At 39.4% G+C, this 20,089-nt stretch overlaps 1 protein-coding gene across 3 annotated transcripts in view; it reads left to right on the top strand.

Annotated features, from left to right (window-relative positions):
- The window catches only part of RASGRF2 (Ras protein specific guanine nucleotide releasing factor 2), a 131,945-nt gene that overhangs the window by 88,431 nt on the left and 23,425 nt on the right, over positions 1-20,089 (top strand). For all 3 annotated transcript variants that reach the window (XM_054185101.1, XM_054185103.1, XM_054185102.1), the window contains one exon: positions 10,772-10,878. In XM_054185101.1, the coding sequence (XP_054041076.1) occupies positions 10,772-10,878 (107 nt within the window). The remainder of the gene's footprint in view (positions 1-10,771; positions 10,879-20,089) is intronic.

The raw sequence follows: 20,089 nt of genomic DNA, 5'->3' as shown, positions 1-20,089 counted from the left end.
GGGGCTCGGTGTCTGTGATGTGTGGGGTCCACGGGGGCTGATGACTGTGCTCCAACAGAGAGGCAAACCTGCTTTCTCTTCCAGGCTGCATTTTTAACACTTATTCACCAGGCTGCTTTTATGAGACATTTGTGTATGTTTTCTCTTGCCAGAGGATATTTTACTGGGAAATCGGCAGCAAAATGAAAATAGAGATTAAAACTAATTTGTTTGGAATCTGCCTTCTAATTCAATAACCCTGAATGTTATTCCTTTCCTCTGAATATTCACCTACTCTGTAATGCATTTGAGTAGACTTCTATTTTTGTTGCTGAATTAGGAGCCCTTTGAATTTAACAAAATTGTTGCTTAGCAATTTTAGATAACTGGCTAAACATTCATGTTCAAATCGAGTTGAATCTCCCCTTGCAGTTTTCTTGAATTAAAACAATGACTTGAAGGTTAGTTTTGCTTCAAGTGATCCCTGCTCTTGGGAATTAAGAGCCAGGGGAAAATTATGATTTTTTTTCACTTTAGCAGAAATTCAAGACCCCCTTTTTCTACGTGTTCCTATCTCTTAAATTAATTTCCTATTCTAGTATCTTAGAGAAGCTGTCTGCTCGGGAAAAAAGTATTTGCACTGGACATTTCCTGAGTTATGACACTGTGACCCACGTGTTTCCTGACCTATTGCACTAAGTCCTGAGCAGCTGCAGGGAAAACTCTCTGCTTCATAGACGTGCGCAAGCAAACTGGCACTGAGAGAAAAATTCGTTCTTCATCTAAGAAAGGAGACTAGTACAGTTCCTATTCACGCCCTCCCCCCCAAGCGGGTCACCACAATCCTACTGCGATTGATTGGATGGGATGTGTTGAATTATCTGTTTTCCAGTGGTTTAGCTGAGCTTCTGTGGCAAGCTCTTAGGTGCTATTTCCCTCTGGTCTCCCAAGCTGAGGAGGAGAGAAGCTGGAATGAAGCTGTGACCACTGCACACTGGAAGCCAGCCCTAGTATGTTGACGTTGCAAGTAGGGAGTTTGACCAAAAATTCTGGGTTCATAATGAGGGCAGGTTTGTTTAAATTCCCTATTATCTTCCTCACATTCAATGCACCCAGTGGTGTATGTGGGGTGAGGAGAGAAGTTTTGGGAGATTTTTTTTGTGTTTTTTTGTTCTTCCTTTTTTTTCCCCTGAGCCTAAGTGTTGCTTGCATAATTAATATTTGTTTATGCTACTATTGAGTTTCTTGATTTGTGGTCCAATTATAAATGGTCTGGAAGCTGCTTAAGAGATGGACGTTTTGTTCAAAGATTTTTTTGTTGACTGTTACGCATCCTGCCAATTTTTGTTTTGCATGACAGTCAACAATCCCTTCACAGATGGTCTGAAAAATGATACATTTGGCTCTTTGCAATTATCTCCTCCTTTCCATTTAACCTTTACTCCTATTGTCATAAAAAAATCCGAATAATTTTGCAAACTTCCTCCTTTAGCTTGTGGAAAAAGCCTGGACCAACTAAAGAAAAAATTTAAAAAGGTTTTTTTGCAGATTTCTGTTTCTAGCTGTACATTGTTATGGGCTTTTTTTTAACCTTTCCTTTGTGGCATGGGACACTGAGCATTTTAAAAGTCTGAAAGTTTACTTTGAATAGTTCTTGAACAGACTGTGAACGTTGTGCAAAAAAAGATCTGCAGCACTTTTCATGTTGCTGATAGAGTAGGTTGAGGGTATAGACAATGTGTAATTAAAGAAATCAAGAGCTAGAGATCACCTGACATGCAGAAATACATCAGCAGGTAAAAACTGCTTGTATGTTCCCAGAAGACAAAGAAACATAGCAGGAGCACAGGCAAATGCACTTGGCTGATGTACAGATTCAAAGAAATAGCAACTGCAGTGTTGCCATTCTTATCATTATTCATGGAAGATAATTCAAACATTACTGCAGTAAAAAAAAAAAAAAAAAAGGTGTCTGAGATGTACTAAAACAGTCACAAATATAATTGTTAAGGCAGGCTGCTCAAAAAGGCTTTTCTTCTTTGACAATTTTTCCCTATGGTTCTTTTATATAAATAAGTCACAGGAAAAAATTCCACTGTCACATTGCGCATTTGTCATGATATTTTGCCATCTGTAAACACAATTGGCAACAACAGCCTTTGAAATTCAGGATCTGTTCTTTTCTGGAGTTATATCTATAAATAAAGGCACAAGATTTGGATGGTTTCACCTAGGACTTCACTGGAGAAACTGGACTAGGAGTTTACATGTGCAGGCACACACATGCACTTGCTGTGTGCAAACAAATATGATTTTGAAGATGTATGCAGGTACACCAAAATTTGGCATTAGGTCTTGGTGATGATATTAACTCCTTGTTGTCTCTCTTTGCTGTTGCCGAAAGAAGAAAACAATAGGATGTTATCCAGTGGACGTGGAGTCACTGCTGCTTACTGTTGTGGGAAATGCAACCTAAAAAGTGCAGTCGTCTAAAGCTCTGGGTACTCATTCCCTGTGTTGTTACAACATATGTAAATGCTAACGCACACGCGTGTTGAATTTTTCTCTCTTCAGTAGGGAAGTGAACAATGCTATTTTCTCTGAACCCATGTACTTCTCACAATATGCCCAAAACAAAAATTTAATCTTGTAATGCTGCTGAATGCTAGTAAAAGGAAAAAAAAAAAAAAAAAGTAGACTCTTTGGTGTTTTTTACTTCTAAGATGAGTTATAGATTTTTAATAACAACTTGTGTAACTCGTAACTTTAAGTATGTTTTCAGTGTTTAGCAATTTTTAAAGATTTTCTTCCAAGTGTGAGACTAATAAGGACTCCTGAGAGAATATCTCCATTTAAAAAGAAGAAATCCCAAGAGTGTGTGCCAGTTATATCTATAGCAGTAACCCTGTTTGTAAGGATTTTTCAGATTTTCAAATTTGAACAGTTTTTGAGTCTGAAGGAATATTTTCATTCTTTTTGGTACTCATGTTTTAACCTTATAATCTCATAGATTATTATAAATCTCAGAGCAACCTTAATGTTATTATTTGGAGTTAAAATAGTTTCTCGATTTTAAGCATATTCTTTAGACACTTACGTTTTTTTCCCATCCATTAAACTAAAATTATTTCGCTGGACTGATATATTTTTAGATTTCTGGATTTAGTTCAAGTTTACAGCATAATCATGACATAACTGCTTTATCTCAATGTTGTGTTCTTTAGATTTCTCTGATGAGAAAAAGCCTTTCTAAAGCAAGAGTCACTTAAAAATAGTTTACTGACCTTTCCCTTAAATATTTTGCAGAAATTAAACACAGTCACTATAGCTCTATCTGTGTTACACTATTGTACATCAGACAGTGCATGTGAATCCATGGGATTTACCTTACTAAGACTATAATCCCTTGACTTGATTTGATAGTTAGATTGTATTTTTCGTGGAGGTTTAGGCAGAAGAATCAAATACATACTTGGAATTATTTCTGACGTGGGTGGTTGCAACAGGGATTTTCAGTGGCATATTTCTTAGAACAAAATTATTTCATATGTCCCAAGGACCAGTGAAAGTGAAATTAAAAGCCTGAAATGCATTGGTGGCTTGATTTCGTCTGCTTTTTAATAGTCACTTCTTCTAATGCTGTATGAGTTCATAAACCTTTGTGAAACAAACTCAAATGCTGGCATAGTGAACACTTGAACGCTTAAATATGCCTCTTAAGATGAGGTAGCTCAAAGATCATGGCTAGACTTGATAGCTCGTACTTTCAAGCTTCAGACTGCTCATATGACCTGCTCCATTATAAACCTGCATGTGCACATTTGAGAATTACAAAAAACCCCACCACCTATGAACGGTATTACTGATCAAATATGCTGTTCTGTATGCAGTGAGTGGGAGTTCATCATCTTTATGCCTCTTTTCATCTCATTTAATACGGTCTTCTGTTCCAGCTCTGCCATTCTTCAGCTGTCTAGTGTACAGCAACCTGGTATCATAATTAAAGAAATGAAAAGGAGAGCAGAATCTTTGGCAGTTTAGATTTTTTTATCAATATTAGGCTAGTTGCTCTCTGACACATTTCTATACAAATGTGTGAAACCCAATTACTTGCTTGAGAATGTATGATCAATAGAGTTGGTTATCTTTTTTTAACGCCATCCAAACTTTTTTAGGTATGCCAAGGAAAACTTTTTGTAGTGATTTTTTTTTGTGCTGCATAGATATTGGGAAGGCTTTTCTTTTGTGCTGCATATATTGGAGAGGCTTTTTCAGTTTTAATCTGTGGATGAAAACTGCTCTGCTTCAAGCCTGGGGTCTGTATTTATTCTTTGTCCAAGTCAGAAAGTAACACTGATGTTCTCCAAGCCTAAACTTTCAGGACATGAGCCAAGCTGAATCATGAAACTGGCCTACAACTCATGAGTGTATTTTTCAGAAGAAAGAAAAAAACCGACACAACAAACAACTGCATTTGACTCTTTTTTTGATTATTTTTCATCTGTCTCGTGAGCCACGAATGTTCCTCTTCCACCTCCCTGGGACTCTGTGGGATTTGCTGTGACCTCAAAGGCTGGAGTGCAATTTTCTCCAATGTTAGGTACAGCTTCAGTGCATGATTCCAGAGTAGTTCAGTGAAACTGACACTTAAAATCTTTTTCTGTAAGGAAATTTTTTTGCTAAGAAAGACACCAGAAACTTGTTGAAGTCATTCTTCATAACTTCAAACAAGTTACCACTAAATTTTGTGAACATAAATTATAGTTTTTATAGGTATGCCCTTAAAAATAGATGAATCATCAAAACTTTCGACAAATTAATTACTGTGGTCAGATCTCATGTGCTGTTGTATTAATGCAGAAAAACAAAATGCAGGTAATACACTTACTGTAACTAGACTGAGAGTTTTTGACTTCCTAAGTGAAATGGAAAAGCAAATGAGCATAATTTAATTTCTTTAACATATACAGTACAGAATTTAACATAATACAAATATTCCTCTTGGGTGAGGTGTTTTTTAAAGAGAAAATAATGTAAATTGCTGACAGAGTCAGGTTTGTTCAGAAGAACAAGAAAAACGGGACAGGATTTTGCTATAGGGACTTCTTAGTAGCTTTTCAGGAGAGGGCCTATTCTCTGCCTCACACTGACATGTGATGAGATGTTTGGATCTGGTCCTGAGTGCAGCAATTCCAAAGGTGGAAACACTGACACATCCCACCTGCAGGCATTGATTGCCTGTGTTTTTTGGCCTTATCAATGGGGTAGTTAATGACATCTACCACTGAAAAGTGCTTTAGCCTTTAACGTAAGAAGAACTGTCTGTGTACAAGGTCTTGTCATAATTTTATCTGTTTTTGTCTGCAGGTGTTGAGAGTTATGTCTATTCAGCACCATTTTTTAAAATCTTTGCTGATAGTAGAAGCTATGAAAATACTAGTTTTGATTATACTGCACATAAGAAAAACATCTGAAGGTGAAACTGTATTTTGCATAACATAATCTGAAGACAAGTACATGAACAGAGTGATTAAATTATATTGAAAGAAGTAATTCACTGAAACTAGCAATGCTGGCAGGTTAACATTGTGTTTGACAGCCTGTGGTAAAAGTTCTGCAGTGCCATTATGTGAAGAAACTATTTGTGGAAGCAGTATATATTTATCTCAACAGATACTGGGGAAAAACATTACTTGCAAGTAGCACTCACTGAAGCAGCTGCCCACTAAGATGATTAATGATTAGAAATACTGCTGTTATTTCTGATGTGGAAAGATTGCTTCCTTCAGGAGAGAAACATATTCACCATGGAGTGTTTCAGGTTATTTCACCATGGGATCTGGATGTTCCATCCAGAATCCTAATTAAAACATTGCAAAGGTTGGCATCCTGATAGATGGGACCCCTTCACCTCTCTCCTCTTCACAGTGAAAATGAACTTAGAAGAAATTGGCCTGATTTCCCACCAATTTAAGCGTAATGCATGTAGATAGCCCCCAGACTCAATGCCAAGGATAACACACTATGGGAAAGACCGCTTCAAAATTGCATCTTTTAAAGATTCATTCTGCAAGATTTGCTTCCGGATACCAAGCTAGATGAAATTCCGTCTGATCAGATATGGCTATTTTGTTAATCTTGCGACCCACTTAGATTTATAACCTACATGGCTAAGAGTGTCTCGAAGTCCAGGTCACGGACAGGGATGATATTATGCTAGGGGATGTATAATCAGAATTAAAAACTGTTCCTAGCCCCAGGATAGGTAGGAAAGATATATGGGTAGTAATAGAGTGGATGCAGCAATGCTAAAAGGTTAACTGGAAACCGTTTGGTAGGATGGTCTCTGAGATATGCCTTAGAGGTGTGATGGAGCCCTTGTTCCTTGCAGATCAACACCTGACCTGCAGCTTTGGCTCCCAATTCTAGTCTGTGGGTCAGCACCCTTTCTTTTAGGTGCCTACCAGTGTTAAACGATGACAAAATTTCATATTGCTTACTTTGTGTAGTCACTTGGTGCAGGTCCAGGTTCACAGTTTTATATGGACAGGTGGAGCAGGTGATACGTGTCCCGGGAACTTTGTCTCTTGTTTTTCTGCAGTAGGCAAGATGTCTTGGAGTTCCTGCTAGGCTAGCACCCCTGTCACCTGTTGCAAAAGTAGACAGGACTGGAGGATTTGGGTTACCTCTTGCAGTGTAGAGAGCAGCAGATATGTGGCACGAACGTGCAGAACAAGATAAGGTTGTGTACTGGCCTCTTTGAAATATGCATAAACAAGTAGGCTATGCATATGGAATAGTTGCAGTTGTCATGGTGGCTCAGGGTTTTGTTTGGAGTTATATTAGGAGAGGATTAGGTGGGCAGAAAGAGAGAGGAGGGAGTAAAGAGCAGCAGTAAAGCTGATGTATTGGAAGGAATTTGTGCTGTGAAAAGTGCAGGAAACACTGATAAAAGTTCACCAATGCCTGCTAAGATAACTTCTGTAGTGGCTTCATCAGATCTTAGTCTGGTTATCTCCCCTTTGCAGTTAATGTCCTAAAGTCCATGTGGCTTTGATTTTAGGAAGAGCAAAACCAATGCTAGCCAAGGACTTGGTTTTGGAAGTTTCTGCTTCTATATTAATACAGCCATCACAATAAGTGTTTATTGTTTGTTTTTTTCTTGGTGTTTTGTTTAGACCTTTTCTATCAAAGTTAGAAAACCAGAAAGTAACAATGGTTACTGATATTACTTGTTTGAAGCTGACATTTTTTCTATTTTTTCTGAGTTTTGTAAGATCCTGAAATTTAATACCACTCCTCTGCAATTTGCATGTCTTGAGAACCTTTTTTCTTGTATGTTTTCACCTTTTGGTTAATGAAACAGTGACTGTAAGAACAACTGAAATTTCTTTTGCTTTCACTGTCAATATTCACTAACTTTTCTTTAGGTTAATGATATGACATAATTTTCTTAGTATCAGGAATGACACAATCCAGCACTTCGAATGGTGAGATTTTTTTAGCTATTGCTGTACTGACTAGGAGGGAGCTGTCACATTAGTTTTGAATAGATTTGCTGGTATCTATCTAAGTATAACTTCGCACTTATGTAACCATCTGATATATAGGTGAATAGATCAAGAAATAATGGCTATTTTCTACAATTTTAATGAAAAAGTCATGTCTATAAATCCACTTAAGCTTATCTAGTGAGTAGTAGCAGTTATTAAATCATTTCTAATTTTGAGACTAATCTAATTAATCTGTGCCTGATGGTCATTTTAATGATGTGGATGGTAACCATCTCTACACCATGCTGTCAGTCCTCGCTCCTGCTTCAGGTACAAGTCAGTTCGGGATGGAAGGGCTAAGAGCCAGCAGTGTGCTAAACACTATTCAACAGGTTCTCACTTTGCAGTGTCTTCTGGTGGTAGACCTGGAGAAGGTCATATGCTTTGCTTCCTCAGAGCTTTCCGCACCAGTCAGTGATGACTTGCACACCTCCATCTTCATGAGGGACAGTTCTTCATCTTCATGTCCATTGTTTTGGAAGTCCCTGGCATTGCCTGGAACATTGTCACCTCGTTTTAATGTGGGAGTATAATCAAACTCTTTGTCCTGAACTGCTCCATGTTCCTTCCTTCTATGTCCATACAGAAGCATTTGCTTGGAAATAGTGTAGAATTTTGTAGAAGAGGAAAATTGTAGAAGAGAAAAATTGTAAAAGAGGAACTGCTAGCAGAGGCTCCTTTTTCTGAACATTACAAGTCCCAGAAGCTCTGTATGGCTCCAGCCTCAGTTGCTTCAGGGAGGTCCAAGGACTCCGTGCACTATTCTCCAGCACACCTGTCTCTGGCTTAAGGCCTAACTCTGCTGAGCTGTTGTCAAAGCTCCTGCATATGGAGCCTACCTGAGGTCTGCTGTTACTCAAAACAAGTCCTGAAGAAAAACCTTGAGGTAAAGCCAGACATCCAAATGGAAGGATGCTAGGGCAGTATACAGAGAACAGTGGGTATTCTGCTCCATTCCATTTCCACAAGAGAGTGTCATAAACGTGTTCTTCTTCAAATCAATCTGTAGATTTAAGTCTTGGTCAGTGAGCATTGCTTGAGGACCTGTGGATTCTTTTTTGTGTAAATTACACATATATATATTTATTTATATATATAAATTATAAATGTTGGTTGAAGAAAGAAGGAAACACATCCTGGCTTTCCGAGTTGCTCGGTATTTAAAACCAAGGTCAGAATGGAGTTAATAGATTTCTGGTTTTATTTTGAAAAAAATGTATTTTGCTGATTTAGTTATTTATGTGGAGTCTTGTACCTGAAGATGTACAATGAATCAGCCACTTGCAGTTAAATTCACATGTGCATGTATGTTCAGTTAAGTTATTTTCTTACAAAACTAGAGATCTCCATTTATAGGTTTGAGACATGCAACGTTAAGTATTGACAATGTGGATCTGAGTTAACATGTTGCTTATTCTCTGCAACAAGCTAATTACTGCTTAAAAATTGATGAAATTCTGAGGGCCGTAGACGTTTGCTGAAGTGATCTCTGGAGGTTTTCCTTTTTCCTTTCTTGCTCTTTTTATTCTTTTTGCAGCTAACTGAAAACTGTCTCTGTAGGCTTCCTTCTGTTTTCTTTCCAGCTTACTGAAACTTCTTTTCCTTAATGTTACTTTGATAAAGACTCCACTGCTTTAATATATAATTTTCATTGTGACTTTCATTGCTGCAATTAAGTGGCTAATTGAACAGTTTATAACGTGTATGCCTAATTGCTTCTGCAAGAGGTTAACAGTGAAAGGCATAGAAAATTAACACACAAAATGTTGCCTAGGTTACCTTTTACTGAGTAGAGCCTCAGAGATTTTGTTTACTTTGCTGTTTATGGGCAGTGAAACTCCTAAAGATGTTTTAATATGAAACTTCCTTTGATATTAAATCTTAGATGTCAACTACCGTGTAATATGCCATAGTTTAGAAAAACATGCATGAAACATAAGTGTAGAAAATACGTTTGGGGGTCCAGCCTGCGGTAAAAAATGTAAGACTGCAGTTAAACTTTTATTTTCCTGCTAATCTCTCCAAAAATACAGAGCAACAATTTGGATTTTTTGGGTTGTCTTTAAAAAAAATAGAGCAAAACTAATACTAGCCTCTAAGACTACCTCCAGTGGCTTTCTTACAGAATAAATAGAAGTTTTATCTGCCTTTGCTATTTTACTAAAGCGTGCCTACACAGGCTTTAGAAAAACTTTTATGCCAAAAAAATAGTAAAGTTCTTAGTGGTCACGTGGAGAAGTGTTTCCATTTGTTCCCTGGACTCTGCACTGAGTGAAATGGAAACACCACAGTGTAAGATCAAATCTAACAAAAACTTAGAAAAAATATAAAGTTCTCAAGTGCATCTTCAGTGTTATCAATTTTTTAAAAAAATTAGGGGGTTTAATGTCATCATTTTGTTATTATAAAATAAGGTAATGATTATTTCATTATACACATTTTATTTATGATAAAACTACAGCAGAATAAGAAAAGGAAGAAGCAATAGTGTGAACGTTGGAATAAACTTGCTTGCTTGTTTTTAAAACCTATTCTTTATAAGTAAATGTTGCTGGCTAAAAAAAGTTGTCTTTACAAGATGTGTGGGGAAATGCTGTAGTTGGCAAATCTTTGTTTTCAGGCAGCTGGGGTTGTAAATGTGTTTTCTGTATTGTGTTTTCCCACTTTCTTGTCACCCCAGTGGTGAAAAACCAAATAGCTTATTTGAACAGTCTCTGTTGACTCTCGGAGCCTGTGCAATACCGCTCTTAGAAAGGAGCATTTCTCATGTTGACCTTCTTCTCCTCTGTGTTTAAACTACTATCCTCCCCTGTTTCTTTACCACTTCTGAAATTTACCACTTTTCTAAGTCATACTCACTTTCCTTCTGTAATCCTCTTGGTTATACATCCTGTACATTTTTGGACTGGTCCTGGTTTTTACTGTTACTTTTTCCTATACATCAAGGGAGATCTTAACATTAATGATGCAGGCAAATAATCTTTCTAAAACTGAATGCTGACCCAAGTAGATGTCTGTATTAATTATGATGGGCAAGGTTTTATTCTACTGATCTTGGAGAATTTCAGCTATCTAAATGACCATTTCAAATAAATGGTCATATTTGAAAGTCTATATAGGCATCTATCTTTTTATTATACATGAATGTTCTATGAGCTTTCAGTTTACCAAAGTTATTCATACCGTATTTGAATTTTTCCTACCTCTGTTAACTCCAATGTGTTTTTTTTTCCGCACAGGATTTAACAATTCTGAACGCATGTGCGACAAAGAGTTCATAATACGCAGAGCAGCCACGAATCGCGTCCTTAATGTCTTGCGCCACTGGGTCTCCAAGCATTCACAGGTATTCTCCTTTTGCACTCCTCTTCTCCATCTGTAATACATTGTCCCTATGAAATATTTTTGGGCAGTTCTGCTGTATGGTGTAACAAAGGTCAAACAACCTGGAAAGTTAGCGTTGTGAAGATAATATAGAAAATTGCTTGTAAAACCACACTGTTAAGCAAGTGAAGAACCCTTCATCTAGCCTTGTAAAGCCCTACTGAAAATATCCAGTTATAGCATTACTCCTGGTAACATTGTGCAAGTGCTTTGCTGTTGCAATGTGTGTTGAAACATGCAATGAGCAGGTTGGATTAATCCTTCAGATTGTCAGCGTTCATGCTACAGGCAACTTGGTTCAGTTACTTTGATTGAATGGGTTAAAATACTTGTGCTTTTATTTATTTATTTATTTATTTATTTATTTATTAATATGCCTTTACGGAAAGAGGCACCAGTCCTCCGTGTTGGTCCCTCTACAGCCACAACAGGACTGTGGGTCTGATACGTAATCATAAACTCTGTTGGCCGAGGGAGGGGAAAACAAAGAAATCTGAACACCTATAGGTAGCCATAGATAGCCATGTCCTTTAAGCTGCCGGGTGAGATAAATGTTGGAAGATTTTGGTGTACGTGTAGAAGACTACCAGGAAAATTACTGAAAGAAACAAAAGAGGGAAGGAGAGAAAGAGGGACAGAGGGAAAGGAGGGAGGAGGAATAGAGAGAAAGGAGGGAGGAAGAAAGAAAGAGGGAAGGAAAGAAAAACAGTGAGAGCACTTTGGAAGCAAATGAAAGATTTTTGTGTGCCTTGGGTAGACAATACCTCATGGCAATTATAGACTGCTTTGTCACTACATTCTAATAATCAAGAGCACTTCATCTAAAAAGAGTTTATTGGACAGACAACTGCAGTGGTGGCAAGCTGTCCTATGTCAAACTCAGTTGCCTTTTTTTCCATGTAATGGGTTTTTAACTTTCGTAGAGGTTAAGTTTGCTAGAGAGTGAAGTCAGTAAGAAATGCGCAAATAGGAAAATCGGTTGTGTTTGAAAAGCTGAACAGCCCAGAAGAGATTAATAAAACCTCTCTTAGTATCATGGGAATGATTGAACACTTTGAGTTATTGGAAACAACCTTTGTACACCAAGTTCTCTTTTACTATCTGTTAAATGAAAATCATCACATGGCAAAATCTTGAGCTGTACCAGAAACGACAGAAGTCTGTTATTACTGTTCTGTGTTATGGTAGTGTACTGTACATACTTATTGTGTCCCTGACACAGTTCATATTAAGCAACTGCTATGACTTGAGTTGACCCTCTATATTAATTAAAAGATGGTTAACTAATGTGACTGTGCAAATGTTAGGAGTCATCAGACTTTTGTCTACATTAAGCAACCCTCTACAACTAGTTAGACTGAAGTTTAAGTTTCAGAGCTGACCCTGATTGTGATGACCGTCTATCATAAAAATAAAGTGAAGAGTGCAAGCTCTATTATTGTAATTCACCAAAAATGAACTTTCTCTTCTTAAAAATACGTGTTCTTTGTTTCCATTTCAAAAGTACCCATGATATGCAGAAATACACCATTGTCCTGAATACTTTTGCACACACTTTTGCATAATATTTACCATTAGTATTCTTTTAAAAATATTAAGAAGACAAAGGTAATGGGTAAAAATTAAACACTGTGCATTTTCAAAGTGCAAGCTATTACCTGGACTCGCTAGTCTCTCACCGCATTTTATTTTTCCTATGGCAAGGGTGGCAGATTTTAATTCTCTAGCTCTCCTAATCCATTATTCCAATATAGCAAATATTTTAAAATATGAGGGCTTCGGAATAGATACTAATGAATGCTACAGCAACAGAGCATGTAATTAGCTTTTTGTGTTGTTTACTTGTGAGATGGGAGAGAGAAAGAACATAAGACCTCAGCAAACCAGAAATGACTGACTAGTTTCTGCCAAAAAAATACGGGACAGGACCGCATTGAGGAAGGCAAGTGAAGAATTACTGTCTGGCCAAACAGTATGAAATGTTGGCAGTAAAGATGTATAGTCCTGGGAGAGCAGTAGCTCAGAGCTTCATTTTACAATAGCAACACAAACTGCAAGCCAGAGAACCCTTAGCCACCAGCGTCTGGTGAAGAAAATGCTTATTAGATTTACAAAATGACAAAACAATGTAAGCATTAAAATTCTATGAGATCAACAGACCTGCCAAAAACTTTATTACATTGTAAGGTACTTGCATCATTCTCTGGCCACTTAGAGCATTTGAGACATCCTTCACCTTCAGCAGCGGCCAAGGGCAGGTTTTATTCTCTCTAAAAGAAAAAAAAAAAAAAGGTGAACAAAATAAGTCGATATTCGCAAAGATAAACGTCCAATTCAGTATGCTTTGCTGATATTGTTTTCTCTCCACTTGGCTTTAAATTTCCTTTTGCTGCAACAACTAGGCAATTTCTGTCCTCTCCGGGAGAAGCTTCTCCTGCTGGTAGACAGTTCTTCTTGTGATGTGCCTGAGATCCTTGTGGTCATTGCTAGCCTGCACTGCTGTAAAAGGTGACTTGCTGTGCTCATTTTTTCTGCCAAAATGCCACTTCACAGAATCACAGAATGACAGGGGTTGGAAGAGACCTCTGGAGATCACCTCGTCCAATCCCCCTGTCAGAGCAGGGTCACCCAGAGCAGGTTGCACAGGAATGTGTGCAGGCGGGTTTTGAATGTCTCCAGAGATGGAGACTCCACCATATCTCTGGGCAGCCTGTGCCAGTGCTCTGCCACCCTCAGGGTAAAGAAATTCCCTTCTCGTGTTGAGATGGAACTTCCTATGCTCAAGTTTCTGTGACTAGGCACCGCTGAAAAGAGCCTGGCCCCATCCTCCTGACACCCACCCTTTAAGTATTATAAGCATTGATAGGATCCCCCCTCAGTTTTCTTTTTTCCAGACTGAAGAGACCCAAATCCCTCAGCCTTTCTTCATAAGAGAGATGTTCCAGTCCCCTAATCATCTTGGTAGCCCTTTGCTGCACCCTCTCCAGCAGTTCCCTGTCCTTGAACCGGGGAGCCCAGAACTGGACACAGTACTCCAGATGTGGCCTCACCAAGGAAGGGTAGAGGGGGAGGATGACCTCCCTCAACCTGCTGGCCACACTCTTCTTGATGCCCCCCAGGATGCCATTGGCCTTCTTGGCCACGAGGGCACATTGCCGGCTCATGGTCATCCTGTTGTCCACCAGGACTCCCAGGTCTCTTTCCACTGAGCTGCTCTCCAGCAGGTCAGCCCCAGTCCTGGTGCAGGGGGTTATTCCTCCCCAGGTGCAGCACCCTACACTTGCCCTTGTTGAATTTCATAAAGATTTCTCTCCGCCCAACTCTCCAGCCAGTCCAGGTCTCATTGTATGGCAGCACAGCCTTCTGCTGTGTCAGCCACCCCTCCCAGCTTTGTGTCATCGGCAAACTTGATACTGATTTCCTTATTACTAGATGCAAAGAGAAGCAAAGACATTAGATGGGTAAACTGTGGGGCTTGCTATAGTTCTCTTTTGAGGGTGCGAGATGCTGCTACAGACACGTTAGTGCTGCAGCATGTGAGTAACCCTGCACCATAACTAACTCTGTTCTGGTGCTTTCTGATCCACCAGTGACAGTTAATTCTCTAGAAGTTATTTTTCTGCCTAAATTATTGTGTGGATTTATTGTGTTCTGGTGCCCAGAGCACATGAAGTGCTGCACAGTCGCAGGGGAGTGTGCAGGCTGTGTTCAGAAACGTGTGCTATGTAAAGGGACTAATGTACAGCCATCTGTTAAAAGTGCTCTTACGTATATCATCCCACTTAGTTATTCCCTGGCCTACACCCCTCCCTCTGGAACCCTTTGGCTTGCTTTCGCATGCTGCTTTCAAGTGTATAATAACATGGGTCAGGGTTAGTGCATGAACTGAGGGATGGAGGAATTATCCAAACAAATGGTTCAAAGCCTTGCGTTTCTTCACTTTTCTCTAGCAAATCCTTGGCCAGGCTTTGGAGGGTCTTTTCTCTGCTGGGCTATGGAATGAATTAGCTTCCTACAGTATCTTGCAACTGTGTCAAAACCACCATTGTGGATGTTTCAAGGTCATTTTTTTGTTTAAAGCATTTGTTTTTTAAAATTTATCCGAGCATGGACGGTATTTAACATGTAAACTTGTCTGTGGCCAGAAAACAGAATCATTAAAATTAACAATTTAGCCTATTCGGTGAGGATGTGCTTTCATAAAGCGGCTTTCTTATCTTGAAATCATACTAAACAATGCTTAGAAAAAGGATTCATTATTTTTAAAACTTGGGTCATACGCTGTAGGAGCCTCACTTAAATTCTATGTAAATATATAGTGATCATGCCAAATCTGCAGCCCTTCCAGGAGGGCCGAAGGAACTAATTAATGTCTTCAGGAGCTCTCAAGGCACAGATAAAATTTTTGAAGAAAACATCCTCACATCATGTGACACATCCTTTTTGGTTTTATCACACTGAGCAAGACAGATCAAACCTATATTGTTCATCAGCCAAAACCAGGACAGCGTGAAAGATGCCTCGTTTAGGTTTTCCGGGTTTTTTTATTTATATTTCTTTTCTTTTCATTCCCTGTCCCTCCTCTTTTTTTACCTAATCTTCTCTGTCTTTTTCATTCAGCCACCTACACGCCAACAAAGATTTCATTTTGCTCAAAATAACAGCAGATTGTTCATGTTTACATTTTGTTTTTAAAATGTAATTGAGAGGAACAGCGTAGGATTCTCCTGTTGTAAACAATGAAAACACAAATGACGAGGCAGACAGTCATTGTGAAGACAACAGCGTTGATGGGAACGGAAAGGGCTCGAGAGGATAAAACTCCCACTGACTCCTGTAGAGATGGAAAAATAGGAAGGGAAAAGGAGGCCAAGAGGAGGAAGGCTTTGTATGATTTTCTGTATCCTAGTGAGGTCTTGCAGCCTCATTTTCTTTGTTTAACAATACTTTCGTATCTTTTATCTAAACATTTCATGTTACAAAATCAAGTTCTTTCTGCTTCTGTGGGAAGCAGATTGAAATGGAGCTTGTCCAAGGAGAAAGCTTTCGCATCTGCTGGTGAAGAAAGAAAGGCTGGCTTCTCCAGACTTCCCAGTTTTGAATGACAGCCGGGTGCTTGTTCCCGTTGCCTTCATTGAAGATCTCAGCTGGAACGAACTGGCAAATCTTAACTCTCCTACAAACTAGATGGCTGCCAGACAGTGTCAGTGAGTTATGAAGTACCACAAGATCTGGGGAGAAGATCAAGGCTTGAATTTTGAGGGTATAGGTCATGATCTTATGCCCGATGCCTGTCTTGCTCCAGCTGTGAAATAATCTACATGCTCAGACTGACGAAGCTGTGTTGGGTTTTCAACAGAAGGTTTTGCAGATGTAGTTATTGATAGCACTTAGGGATTGTGGAGGACACCTGTATACAGAGAATTGTCCAAGATGATTTCAGTTAGTTAAAAATAGTTCTAGTGCACATGAATTGGCCAATTCCATTTTGTACATTGGAATAAAAATTAAGATAAAAATTCCTTTATACAAGCCCCACTTGGCTCGTGTGTAAAGGCATAAAGTAATAAATATGATGCCTGGCAAAGTTATAGCAAGTTTATTGTAGAAATGTGAACAAATTACACTTAAGCCGCACTTATCGTACAATAGCAAGATGTGCTGTATTTTAACTACTTTCAAATAAAGCCCTAGGATCCATGGCCTCTGCCTTGAAATAGCAGAGAAATTTCTGGGGTTCTTTCTGAAATAAACAGATGTCATGATACAAGAAACATGAAGAAACAAAGAGGCTGCCCCAGAGAGGGGCAGAGCAAGGGAACCCCGAGTGAGCCTTCCAGCCTGCTACTGGTCACTTCGTGAAGAAATCCAGTTTGCATAAACTTACGCCCTGTGCAGAACACAGTTATGCATTGAACAGTAATGCACTTAATTGCTGCTGCGCTCTGTCCAAACGTCACAGAAGGGTAAGGGTTTGCTATACCATGACCCTTCAGGGAACGTGAGTCACCCCCAGAACCATAGCCAAACTTGCAGTCAGTCAAACTAATTAGCGGTACTCTGCACCCACTTCTACTGGAGCCTGACAGGTCCCTCTTCACAGAGGTCTTTCTGCAGAGCTCTTGAACGTACTACATCCCAGGACTTAGAGGCAGGGATGTCACATTTCTTATCTGTCCTGAACGCTTTAATCTGACGATACGTAATGGCTAGATTCTTCTTTCAAGGTTTCTTTGTACTACAGTGTTACACGGTGCTTGGATAAGGAGAGGTTTGTATTGTGTGTGCTGAGAATTACTCAGTCCTGCTGTTAACATAGCTTGTAGTTTTAACCTGATTATATTCCATCAGGAGTGACAGGCTAACGCTGATACTGTAGAATCAGGGCTGTCACTCTTCCCTGAATGACGACTGTCTCTTTGTGCTTGAAGCTAACTGGAAGACAAAGCTGTTGTCCTTTGCTTGCTTCTTGAAGTAAGCCAGACTTACTTCAAGGTCAGGGATGAATTTTCCTGATACCCAGTTATAATATCTTTTATCTCTTTTCTAATATAGAAATTATAATATCTTTTATCTGCCACATGTGTAAACTGGTTCGTTGCAGGTGAATTTATAAACATCTCCCTCAGCACAATTGTGTGTGATAGCCGAAGTGTGCTTTTATGCTGGAAAATTAAATATTGTTGTAGGGGACTGCAGCACTGGAGCAACTTCAGTTAACTCTGATAGAGTTTGATCTGCTGTGTGCAAGATTAAGAGTCACTCCACTGATGACATTGAAATAATTATCTGTTTACACTTTGGCATGAGAGCAGATATATTAAAATAACAGGGCAAAACGCATCTATCTAAAAATATTCCAAATTCTTTGTAAACAGTCTTTCAGTAGAGCTCTCTGCCTTCCTGGATGTTTCCAATACTGGGCTCCCAGTGGGATTTTATCATAAACTGGTCACTTGGAAGTAATCAGTTATAGCCAGTAGCAAAGCTAGTCTTTCTCAGTGTCTGTGCCCGACTTGCTGCTGCAGTTGGGGGCAAAGGACAAGTAGTCCGCACACAGAATCTCCACTTTGTTTGGGTACTCATAGAGACATCTAGAACCCTGACTCGAGCTTTACATTTTCCTCCCTTTCTCTTTGCCTGACATTTCTTACTTGGTACCTATCTGGTTACTTCATCTTCCATTTTAGAAATGTGACCACTTCTTCTTCTTTCCCCACGTTTCTCTTTTCTGCTTCTCCCTGTTTCTATATAATACATCCCTCTTCAGGTTCCCTTATCTGTGCTTTATGGATTGAAAAATTCTCACTGTGTAGCTATTCACAAGATGAAGAGAAGTGGCTAGGAAAATATTTCACTGCATCAAGTCCTCTTGCTCGTAGTGATAATATCAGCTACATCCGGGTGCATCTGTGGAAAGACCCTGGGCTGTGTGAGCCAAGGCTGGGAATCTGCATTGGAAAGCAGTCAGCTCCCTTCCTTCCCTGCTTGAAAAAAGCCTTCCAGCCTGGGAGGCACACTCAGTCAGATGGATAGAGCCGTCCCCCCATCCATGACGAGCCCTGCCAGCTCGGGGTGTGACACTCGGGTGGGTGGCACGTTCCACCGATGTTGGCCAGAGCATCTGGAGAACTTTTCCATTCTCGGGTCTCCTCAAGCATAACACCATGTAACAAAAAACTGGAATGAGAAAGAGAGAGAAGCTAATAAAATGAGTCCAGATGCATTCAGCAAAGGCTGTCATGAGGGAGTAGTGCTACATTTATCCTGACAACTCATACTCCTCCTCCTCCCCTTCACATGGCAATCACAGGGCGCCGAAGCCAGCCTGCCAATTGGCTTTTTTGCCTTGTAAGCAGGTGCCTGAGGAGTTGAGAAGTTGGCTGTAGTTTCAGAGCTGTACTTAGGTGAGATTATTTTTACATGAAGTGTGTAGGGTTATGTTGAAGTTGGATGATGCAACTCTGTGAAAGGGTTCTTTCTAGCATTTCTTTGTGGTTTCTCTGTGCACAATTCCTACCCCTCTCCCCTCCTGTCCCTTCCTTCCCTTCCTCCAGTAGTCCGTATCACTTACTCAAACATCAAGTCCTTACGACATACTCAAATATAAATTAAGTTCTCAGGTTATAGCTCCCTTCTATTTATCTGGGTTATTCAATGTTCGCTCACATTTTTTAAATGAAGAATGTTTCCTCTCACTTTGGAAGATGTTAAGAAAGAGGGAGGGGAAAGCTTTTGTAGTTTCACTGACCCCATGTCAAAACTTGAAAATTGTATACTCTGTATAAACCACTGACAGTAAATCTACTATTTCTAGTTGTACCTCACCAGCATAGCAAAGTTTTCTTTTTCTTGCTTTCTGCTGCTTCTGCTGCAGTCTCTTTTCTTCTGGCCAGTGATTCCAAATCCATCCCCCCACTTTTTTTTTCCCTTCTTTTTTTTTTTTCAGTCAGCTGGGATAGGTTGCTTCTGAAGCACTTCTCATGCTGCAGCACAGCTTTCCTCGCTCCTCCTGGCAAGGGAATGTGCTTGCACTTTGTAAAGAGAACATTGCTGTCTAATCCTGTGCATGGTAGAGATCAACAGGCTGGTTGTGAATCTCCTTAAAATGTAATCACGCCAACTTTGGTGCTCTGTAGTTACAAAGGAGGCTTTTGCTCTTACAGTGCAAGTGAGTGACAGCAAAATTAATACAGTTGTCTCTGTTGCTGCAGTATTCTACTGCGGGAAACTTCATTAAGTGGTGCTGAACATGGTGCGTGGTGATTTTCATTGGTTTGGAACTTCATACATCCTATTCTTATCCTAGGTGACTCCAGGGCAGACCTCCTACTTAACTCATCAGCTGTCATGTTTTGTATATCTGCACATTTCATAAGTGGTTTTGCAGTATAAATATTAAATAAATAGGGAAGAAAGATCTTTTCCCACTACTGACAGTAATGGACTTAAAAAGAAAAGTTTAAATTTTGCTTGGAAATATTAGTAAATTTCTCTGCCTAAGTCAAATGAAAATCTGAATAAGACCCACAAATCCTTAGGCTACTATCGACTCTAAAATATATTAGAGCTATGTGCCCTCTCCTGAGGGATTACACCACTGTTGAGTTGAAATCTGCCTGCTGGAAAATGGAGTGTTTCTTGTCTGACTGACTGTATTCCTTCTAATTTAA

This window comes from Rissa tridactyla, chromosome Z (genome assembly GCF_028500815.1).
Source record: "Rissa tridactyla isolate bRisTri1 chromosome Z, bRisTri1.patW.cur.20221130, whole genome shotgun sequence".
NCBI lineage: Eukaryota > Metazoa > Chordata > Aves > Charadriiformes > Laridae > Rissa > Rissa tridactyla.
This window is presented reverse-complemented; position numbering and strand designations above follow the sequence as displayed.